Here is a 10,735-nt window from a genome sequence, read left to right as displayed (position 1 = left end):
TTTTTGGTTTCTTCGAGACAGGGTTTCTCTGTGGCTTGGGAGCCTGTCCTGGAACTAGCTCTGTAGACCAGGCTAGTCTCGAACTCACAGAGATCCACCTGCCTCTGCCTCCCGAGTGCTAGGATTAAAGGCGTGCGCCACCACCACCTGGCCAGACATTGAATTTTTTTTTCTCCTTTTATTTTTTATTTTTTGTTTTTATCTTCTTTGGTTTTGGTTTTGATTTTTCTGGGTTTTGTCACACTTGGAAAAAACATTTTGAGAATATCCTGCTAAATTAGCCATTTTTCAGGCCACCTTTTCCTAATGTAGACATGCTTTGGAAGTGGATGCTTTTCCAAGATCCCAGCCTGTAAGTCCCTTGAGTGACTTGGTCTTGCCATCCCACTCCTCTTAGCTGCTGCATTGGATCGGGCTGCAGAAGAAAGGAAGTCAGAGGTGTGGAAGGCGGCCATTATTGGCTAGACCTCACCTCCCTGCTGCCACTCACTGTGAGACAGTGCTGGCGGCATTGTGAAAGAATTTGAGATTTATCTAAAAAATTTTTAGCATAACAGAAATGACACATGGCAGGAAACCATATCTGTTGAAAGATTAGTTGATCCTAATTCTTCAGTTCGTCTCCAGGAAACCGTGTCTGACTTTGGATACTCCAGACTTTTCTTTGCAGTGAAGTAAATGTGTGCTCCTCTGTCTCTCAGATCTGTCTGTGGCTGTAGCTCGTGTTTCTGTCCTTAGAAAGTTAGAACTTTGAAGGTCCCTGTCCTTTCAGATGTGATTCTGCTGCCTTTGGAAAGGGCTGAGGGTAATTGCGGTAACCACTAAGCACCTAAAGTGTTACCCGTATTCCTCTAGACAAGAGCTAGATTACGTAAGTGTTAGGAAGACAACCTCAGAATCCCACTGTTGGTTTAAATGTTACGGAATGAACTTCGTGTCCAAGTGCGCATTGTCTGCCTGTCCCTCAGGCTCCTTGAGTGAGCAGCGTTTCTGCTGTTCATACAGGAGTTCAATTAGAAATAAGATTTCTTTCTTTCCATCTCCAAAATATTTTTTATGTAATCTGTGAATTCCTATCTCAGAAAGGAAATTAGAACAGTTCTTCAGACAGCTAAAGGAGGACTTGTGCAGGACAGAGAGTGTCTTCAGCCTGTCTGTATTTTATACGGAGAGCCAGCGCATGTTGGTCCTGTTCTCAGTCTGTAGATTGTATTGCCTCATTGCTTGCTGTCAGTGTTGATTGCCTTGTTATTAGTAGACCCCTCTCTAATAGGAAGCCTCGCCTCCTCACTTCCATTGTGTCTGATTGGAGGACACGGGCCTCACTGTGTTTTCTTGCAAAGGTTCCTGTATGCACAACTGTTTTATTGACGTCGCGATTCTTTTTCTTATTTTCTTCTTTACAGATCAGGACTTGCGGAAGCCTACCGGTGGTAAGGATGTGGCCCCCGTTCTGCGTGCGTTCTGACTGTTATGTGGGGAAGGCTGTTACTCGTATTCCCCTGCCTCTGTGAGCAATGCTAAGAACTGAATGTGAGGCCGGAAAATTGTTCACTCTCTTCCGGTCTGTGAAAAACAGTAAAGCGATGTTTACCACTTAGTTTCTGCTTCAAGTAACGTTCCCACCCTTGTGTTCACTACTCATCATCCCGACTCTTAGATGCTGCTGTTACCCTCTGGGAGCAGAGGCAGGCAGAGCTCTGTGAGTTTGAGGCCAGCCTGGTCTACAGAGCGAGGTCCAGGACAGCCAAGGCTACACAGAGAAACCCCGTCTCAGGGGGGAAAAAAACTAGTATAATATAAGATAGTAAAAACACATCGTTGAGTTGGGAAGTGGAAAGAAAAAGGAGAGCTAGTATATGAGGCAAGATTTCTGTACAGGAACAATGCATCAGTAACTAGAGAAAAGGTCACGTGCACAGCAGAATCCACTGCCGCTTGTTCGGAACCCTAGGATAGCTAGCTCTCCCTGACGTCTCCGTGTTCATGCTCTCTGTGGAATGAAAAGATGGGTGTGCGCCATCTGCCGCAGTGACATCCACAACACATGGCTGTAAAATACAAAATTCCTGTCATAACCTTGACCTCACACAGTGTTTCGAAGTCATGATTCTCTGTTTTTAAAAACAGGTACCTGGACCTTCGCCAGTTTGGATCTGTGCCGCATGGAGGCTTTGGGATGGGATTTGAACGCTACTTACAATGCATCCTGGGAGTTGACAATATCAAAGATGTTATCCCTTTTCCAAGATTTACTCATTCGTGCCTTCTGTAGCCGAAAGGAAAAAGACTTGTAAAAACTCTGCCCTTGAATATACATATAGAAGACAGGTGGTGTGTGTTTTAGAGACGTGGATTCCAGTGCACAGCTCTTGTGCTACGAGGTGTAATGTATGGAAATCAGAAATGGCCTTGATTTTCTTAAAGGCCAAAGGCTTTTCACAGACTGTAATAAACTCTCCCAAGAAGAAATCCTCAGAACAACTGGACTTCTGAGTCTGTTACCTCAGTTAAGAGGGGAAAGAAGTAGCTGGGCCTGTTGTCCAGCTGCTGGAGGAGCTGGCGCAGGAGAGTGACTTGGGCCTGGAGACATCTCAACAAGAAGAGGAGAGACGCTGAAAATAAGGCCTCAGAGTTCCTCCTGGACTCCAGGACAGAATGGTAATGTTTCACCTTGCTTTGGCTTTTATCAGTAGCTCACTTCCCTTTGTATTTTTTTTAAACAACTAGTGGCCAAAAGTAAGATAATGTTGGCTCTTCCGCCCCTGCCATCTCAGCTGCAATAAATGTCCACCTATTCTCCGTGCTTTACCCAACTCTGTGAAAGAAAACATTCTTTTCAGGGTCTGAACTGATTGCTGAAGTTGCTCATCTGGTTTGAAACTTTCCTCATCGGGCAGGGAAAAGACATCAACTTAATAACTGTCGATCTTAGTTATAAAAGTTAAGGAGATAACCTTAATCCTTTGAACTCTTCGGTCACCATTCTTTTTTTTTTTTTTTTTCGAGACAGTGTTTCTCTGTCCTGGAGACCAGGCTGGCCTCGAACTCACAGAGATCCACCTGCCTCTGCCTCCCTAGTGCTGGGATTAATGGTGTATTGGCCTTAGTCACCAATCTAGTTCATTTATATTAGCTATTTAAAATACTGTAATAGTCAATAAAAATGTACCTAAGAGGGTACATTTTTGGGGTGAGGACAGGGTGTAACGTATGAAATCCCTGCTGGCCTGGTATTCATTATGTAGACCAGACTGGCCTCGAACTCACAGAGATCCTCCAGCCTCTGCCTCCTGAGTGCTGGGATCCCAGTTTACTAACTTGAAATTGGGAAGAACGGTCTCCTTTAATCCAAGATGGGGACAGAAATAGGTCATTCTCGAATGTGGTGTGACCTAGGAAGAAGGGACAAGAGCCAGTTTGGGAGCTCACGTTCCAGTACTTGGACAAAGCTGCTGGTTTGTGTGACCTGGATCATTTTTGTCAGAGTTGCCGCAGTGACTGAGTATACTTGTATTTGTGTGTGTGTGTTGAAAAGCATGCTTGTACCAGAAGTGTGGCTCAGGCTTAGAGCACCCGTGTCGCATGCTTTGGGCTCAGGGTTTGATCCACAGCATGAGGGGGGATAACAGCGTCTCACCGTTCCGAAAACGACTTGTTCTCTGCATCAGTCCTCACCGGGCTTCATCTGCACGGGTCCGTTACTGGTTGTGTGCTCAGAATTTATGTGTAGCAAATAATTATAAAAGGATATGCATGCCTAAAATAACTAATTTTAAGAGTTTCATTAGCTAGCTCTCTCAGATTGTCTTTTTAATTTACTCGTAGATATATGGTTGTTTGTCTGTGTGTATGTGTGTGCCCCAGTTGCCTGCCTGGTGCTGACCGCGGCCAACAGGAGACATGAGATGCCCTGGAGTTTGGAGTTAGAGATTGTGAGCTGCTGTGTGGGTGTTGGGACTAGAACCCGGATCCTCTGGAAGAGCAGGCAGTGCTCTTAACCACTGAGCCATCTCTCCAGCCCCTCTTAGGTTTATTCTCTTATGGAGATTGGGGGTGACAGGGTCTCTCTGTGTAGCCCTGGCCTCCCAGGACTTACTACACAGAGCAGACCGGCCTTGACCTTGGAGGTGTACCACAGTGCATGCCCCTCTCTTGGATTAGCTCCTAACCAGTTTGTTTATGTTCCTTTTTGTAACCTAATCCAAAACAACAGCTGAAAAGACTGCACTTGAGACGCTAAGGGTCAGAACACCCCTAAGAGGTTGGCAGGACCGGCCTGCTAATGCAGAGAGCACCTCTGTACCTGGACCATCTGCTTCTTTCTCTGAAGGATACTCATTCCATGGCTGAGTCTGTTAATCAGAATGATTGCTAACCCCACTCCAGTCTGCTTCCCTGGAACTCTAAGCCCTGGCCTTGCATACTAAGTTTAGGAAAGTTTGAGAGGGATGATTAGGACGTTCATAAGACCGGCTCTAGCTGGGATTAGAGAGGAAAAGCACTTGTGAAGTAGAAGAACACTGTCTGAGCTGCTTCGGAATGCCACTCCTGTGCCGGGTGCTGAGCAGCTGTGGACGAAGCAGAGTGGCACTTCATGGAGTTTATAATCCCTGGAAAGGACACATAACAAGAAGTACGTGTGACATTCAAATCGCTGTGAGAGAGGAAGCTGTGTGAGGACAGAAGCATCTAGAAAAGTTGCCTTCGGAGGACAGTGATGCTTAGCTTTACACCTGGGGGACTAAAGGCAGAGAACATTTGTTTTTCAATTATTACATTTACTTATTTGTGGGGACAGGGTGTTCATGGTAGCACAGGTGTCGGGAGCAGAAAACAGCTTTTCAGAGTGTGTTCTCTTCTCATGTGAGGCCCAGGGGTTGAATTCAGGTTGTCAGGCCAAAAGGGGAAAAAAAGGCGAAGGCCTTCATCTTGCGAGCCAAGTCACCGTCCTGTAGAAACATTCGCAGCACTGGCTGGTATGGCATAGTGGCGGTAGTTTTGTGATATGTAGGGCCACCCACCCGCAGTCCAGGGAGCTTGAGGTGGTAGCAGTTCCACCAAGAACCCGACCTCCCCTGATGCCTTGCAGGACGGCAGGACATCCCAACAGTCACCAGGAAGGAGCACTGGGTAAGAGCTCCATGCTCCAGTCTCAGCACCAGCTTCTCCGAGGAGTCTTAGGCAAGCAAATCATCTCTGGGGTCTGCAGTTACTTCATCCTCAGAATTCACTCTGTGTAGGTAAACTCTGAGGATCCCTCTATTTCTCGGTCCACATTGGACATAGTCACTAAAGTCTGTGTAATCTTTATATCGTTCACGGAACCTAGCACACGCCGAGTTTCTAACGGTGGACAGTGAAGTCAAGTGATTGACAGTCGAACTGTAGATCTCGGCCTGTTCAATGTGTGGTACGGGATTGAAAGATCTTAGGTCGTCAGACGTATATTGTTGCAGGCCTTTCGCTAAGCTTCAGCAGGGTCTTTCCAAAACCTCATACTTAATCCTTCTCTCCTTGACTGTTGTCCGTGTGTGGAGTGTCTCTCCTTGACTGTTGTCCGTGTGTGGAGTGGAGTTCACACGTGGAGTGTGTGGTTGAAGCTGAACACTTGTCGCACGCCTGTTGGTTTCCATCTTTGTCTCAACTGCTTGTGTTTTACCGGTAGTTGAACAAAACAAACACTGACTTCAGATGATAACACGATTTGTGAAAAATGAAGACGATACCAAATCAAACTGGCTTTCAGGTAACCTAACAGGGAACTTGTTAAAAATGTCCACGCATCAGCTAACAGGTAAACAACTGGATATGTGATAAAAAGAGGATTTTAGCATTAATAGAACAAATAATCCAATCTATCGGTGGGCAAATTCATTGAACAGACTATTCTCAAAAGTATAAATTTTGAAAAAGAAGAAATACAAATGACCAGTAAATATAAAAGTCTGCTCAACATCCTTAGCTATAAAGGAAATGAAAATCAAGACTGACTGCATTGGGAATCCCTTCCACCCCTGTCAGGACAGCTGTCATCAGGAAAAATAACAAGTTCTGGCGCAGACACAGAGAAGACTCCTTTAGACGCCGCTGGTAGAAACGTATGCTAGTTCAGCCCCTGTGGAAATCAGTTTGGGGATTCCTTTTTTTAAAGGGGCAGCTAAAAATAAAACGGTCATATGGTCCTGCTGCCCCCACTCCTGATGTGTACAGAAGGAGTGTGCAGCAGCGTGCCCATAGATCCCACCCATCCTTGCTGTCCCGCTGTTCACAGTCGCCAGGATGCAGCCCAGCCCAGGTGTCTGTGAACAAAGAAAACCTGGTCCATATGCACAATGGGTACTCCATCCCCTTAAACACATATGCCTACATCCTTTGCAGGAAAGTCGGTAGGGTTGGAGATCCAACCCAGACAAATACCACATCTTCTCTCATGTAGAATCTAGATTTTTGTTGTTTAGAAACGCTCTCACTGTGTGGCCCTAGCTGACCCAGAACTAACTCAGTTTGTAGACCAGCTCTGGGGTTAAAGGTGTGTACCACAGTGCCCTTCTAGACTATAGACTGTTTTTAAAGATGACAGTAGATCAGGGGCTGTGTCAGAGTAAGGGGACCAGTGGGAAGGGACAGAGGAAAGGAGGTAAGGAAGGATATGGGTGTGGCCTGTATAAACTAGATACATGTGTAAAAATGTCGCCATGAGGATGTGTAAACTGGATACATGTGTAAAAATGTCGCCATGAGGAAGCCCAGCAGTTAAAAAGCTCACTACGCCTCAGTTAACCCCAGGGTGTGTGTAAGTAGGGTCTGAGTAAGAATAGCCCCCCTAGACTCGTATATTTCAGTTGGTGGAACTGTTTTGGATCAAGAGGAGTGGCCTCGTTGGGGGTGTGTCATGGAAGGTGGGCTTTAAGGCTTCAAATGTCCACTCCAGGCCCCGTCTCCGCCTCCAGCATGCAAATAAGATGCGGGTTCTGAGCTGCTGATCCGGTACCTGCCTGCCGCCCTGCTTCTAGCCGTGACTGTCATGGGCCTCACCCTCTGAAACTGTAAGAAGTCCCCTATTAAATGCTTCCTTTTATAAGCTCCCTTGATCACGGTGTCTCTTCACAGCAGCAGAGAAGTAACTCAGGCAGGGTCTCATGCTAGCAAGGCTGTCCTGATCTCAGATGCTCTGCCTGGTAGCCTCCTGAGCTCTAGGGGCTACAGGCATGCTCATAGAGCCACACCTAGCCCTGGACCAGTACATTGTTTCAGGAAAAAAGTATCGTTTAGTAGCACAGAATTGCACTGTATAATATCCACCCCCTCCCTTTGCTGAAGGAGGGTGGTCTTAGATTCTCAGACCTAGAGCGACAGGGATTTTTTTTCGTAGAACCTCTGGTACTCATGATTGGGCAGGCAACACTCTTAACTGCTGAGACATCTCTCTAGCCCCATAAGAGTATTCTTACTATGTTTTCTGTATTAAAAGGTTGATTTAAGTTAGGTTTTTCTTGCAAGACTAATTTCCAATGAGAAAGGCATGAGATTGTATTTCCCCAACATTTTCAAGAATCGCCTCCAAATGATAACCCCAGCAATTCAAGAGTATGTATCCTTTAGAGGTTTTGTTGTTGTTGGGATTTTTTGCTTTATGTTTGTTTGTTTTTCAAGACAGGGTTTCTCTGTGTAGCCCTGACTGTCCTGGAACTCACTGTGTAGACCAGGCTGGCCTCAGACTCACAGAGATCCACCTGCCTCTGCCTCCTGGGCCTGGGATTAAAGGTGTGCACCACCATATATATTCTTTATCAATGGTTCCTATTGTCATTTCAAGGTTTGGAATTTCCCTTTTACTGTCCTCTTGGCTGGCAGTTGTCATGTTTTTCCATCTGAGGAGAAGGTAATTGCTTGAGTAACACATTCCAGATCTATGCTCTCATTGTCTGACCCATCCCAGAGACTGTGTATCTGTTAGAGGTCAGCAAGGAGCTGTTTGTCTGTGTCAGAAGCTTCCCTTTATAACCCGTGTCTCCCATTCAGCTTCTGTGTAAATGGGATCTAGGCCTTGGAGCATGGCAGGCCCTGGAGATGTGTCTGGTGAAATGGAGAAACCCTGCCCAGCTTTAAACTTTGTGCTTCCGGTAGAGGTGAAAGATGCTCTTGTGGGTTTCATCGCTCTTTATTCCTGTATTTGTTTAATAAGTGATGGCTTCTGATTAATATCTGTGTTCAGTCTGCAATCTAAGCTCAGTGTAATTACAAAGAAAGCAGATGAGGTTGGTGTCCGAGTATGACTTCTTCCCAGTGTATGTGGCAAATTAAGAATTAGCAAAAGCACTAAGAAATGAGAGAGCATCCCTGATTGCCGTGGTAACATGACTCAGTGTAACATCCATGAGAAACATTTTAGCAGGTCATGGTTCACACGCCTCCTGGAAGCTGGACATCCTGTGGAAGCCAGGAACCCTGGATCCTCTTACCACTTGTGGCTCCAACGAGCTCTTATTTAGAGTTGTATTTGGAGTCTCGTGAATTCACAGCTTTTATTACCATGTGGAGTAGTTTCTTGTGACTTTATAAAAAAAAAAAGCTGCCAGATGCTTCCTAAATCAGGTAGGCTCTTCAGTAATCTTTTCCTAAAGCCTTAAGTCTATGTGGTTGTTGTTAGTGTTAGGACTGTCATTGGACATCGCTTTACAGTTTCTAAAATGTTTTGATGTATCTTATTTTCTTAATTCGCAAAGCAGTATAGCATAAACCTTGCTCTCTTGTATCGGAGTAGTCTTGAAGTTTATTTGGTTAAATAAAAGATAGCTTGGGGGAGAGAGAGAGACAGACTACAGGTAAAGCACCCAGCCTCCAAAGAAACTAAAGCCAGAACTTCCTAGTAATCAAAGAATGTTGCATCTTAAACCCCGACATGTTGTAAAACATACCTTTGGCCTCTAATTTCCCTGTTCTACAGAGGGAAAGGGGAATTAAAATTGAAGAAGGGAAAAAAACATGACTGAGCTTCAATGCATTCTAGTGACGGGACTGAAAATGGGACAAAGGACACTAGGTCAAGCAATTTATTTTAGCTACACCTCAGCTAACCTCAGAATGGATAATGGATACAGGGTCACGGTATGCAGCCTAGGCTAGTTTCAAGCCTGTAGGCCCTCTTCCTTCACCCTCCCGCGAGCTGAGATCACAGTGCTGGACCACTAGGCTTTACTTCACCTTTGGTTCCTTCCTTCCCGACAGGGTCTTATGTAGCCCAGGCTGGCCTGGTACTCCTAATCCTCCTACCTCCCCGCCTAAGTGCTAGGATTAGAGGTTTGCAATATCATGCCAGGTTTGTGTGGTACTGGGAATCAGACCCAGGCTTCCTTTCATGGTAGCCAAGCACTTGGGCAACTGATGTCCATCTCTAGCCATCCTCACTTTCTTAACTGAATCTGTTTTCCCTGTCTGCTTCTTTGGATTATCCTAAAATGTACCCAGAAAGATGGAAGAGCCTGGTTGGGAACTACCAATGCTCTCCCGGACGGATGGATGTTGGTTACTTGAAGAGTATCCCTCTGATAATGGAAACCTAGCAAAGTGCTATTTTGTTTCATTTATTTGGTTGTATTACACTCCGCAAGTTATTTCATCTCTGAGTTTATAAGCCACCTACAAAATAAGAGTAGAGCTCTTATATATAGCTAATGTCGGGAGAGCTGTGAGATTATATGGCAGGGTTTCCTAAGTTGAAAGCACTGCCCAAATGTAAGGTCCCTAACAGAAATTCTTTCAAAATTAAAAACAAAAGCATGCCTATATTAACTAATATGTATATGTATTTTCTATATATTACATTTTATTCATTTCAAATGAAGTTTTATACCTAGTAAGGTTATGAGAAAATATGTTAAAAATTTTGAACAGTTCAGTTTTGATCAGGGCTGTGGTGCTGTGTGGCTTTTCCTTTAAAGTCTGCCTACGTGCTCAGCTCAGTTCCATGGACTTTTATTGACCGCTCCCCGTTGACCCTCCTGTCGGAGGCTCTTGTTTCTACTGATGTGAGCGTAGCTGGGATCTGAGAGCCCATCATGGTCTTGTGCTGTAGCAGTCAAGAGCAAGAGTTTAACTCTACGCTGAGAAACGTCCAGAGGGGGTTTGATCCTTGGTGTGTGGAATAAGGGACCCTTAACTATACAAATGCCCTACTCAGTGAACACCATGGTGGGCTTGTCCCTGTTCTTTATTGTTGCTGTTGTTAGAGACGCGTTCTTCTCATGTCGTGCAGGACGTGGGGCAGCCAGCCTCGGCCTCTCGCTTTCTGGGATTAGAGGTATATGCAGCCTTGCCTGTTTGTCCCCTGGACTTTTCTGTATAAAATATAGGGAAACAGACCTACAAAACGGTACCCCCGGGAACCCTTGCACCACAGCCTGCCATAGCTCACAGCACATTGCTCTTCCTCCAGCACGGCTCCATATTTCCTCCCATGTTTCCCTCCCCTCTGCTCCCTTACACTGGGGTATATCAGTGTCCAGGTCCTCCCCTCCCCCTCTGCTCCCTTACACTGGGGTATATCAGTGTCCAGAGCCTCCCCTTCCCTTTCCACTCCAGTACCCTAGATGGGTCAGTTTTATTGAAAATGGCTTCTGTCATCTTTCTAGGTAGTAACAAGTGCAAGTTAGTGTTTTAAAAACTCAGAATAGGCTGCTTGTTAATTAATGACCACATAGACAGCAAAACAGAAAACCCTGTAGGATCACAA

At 45.4% G+C, this 10,735-nt stretch overlaps 1 protein-coding gene across 1 annotated transcript in view; it reads left to right on the top strand.

Moving 5' to 3' along the window:
* The window catches only part of Nars2 (asparaginyl-tRNA synthetase 2, mitochondrial), a 76,525-nt gene extending 73,714 nt beyond the window's left edge, over window positions 1-2,811 (top strand). The window contains exons 13-14 of the mRNA XM_005357558.2: window positions 1,407-1,433; window positions 2,131-2,811. Coding sequence (XP_005357615.1) covers window positions 1,407-1,433; window positions 2,131-2,275 — 172 coding nt within the window. The 3' untranslated portion in view covers window positions 2,276-2,811. The remainder of the gene's footprint in view (window positions 1-1,406; window positions 1,434-2,130) is intronic.
* Window positions 2,812-10,735: the final 7,924 nt, after the last annotated feature.

Source organism: Microtus ochrogaster, chromosome 22 (assembly GCF_000317375.1).
Source record: "Microtus ochrogaster isolate Prairie Vole_2 chromosome 22, MicOch1.0, whole genome shotgun sequence".
In the NCBI taxonomy this organism is placed as follows: Eukaryota; Metazoa; Chordata; class Mammalia; order Rodentia; family Cricetidae; genus Microtus; species Microtus ochrogaster.
This window is presented reverse-complemented; position numbering and strand designations above follow the sequence as displayed.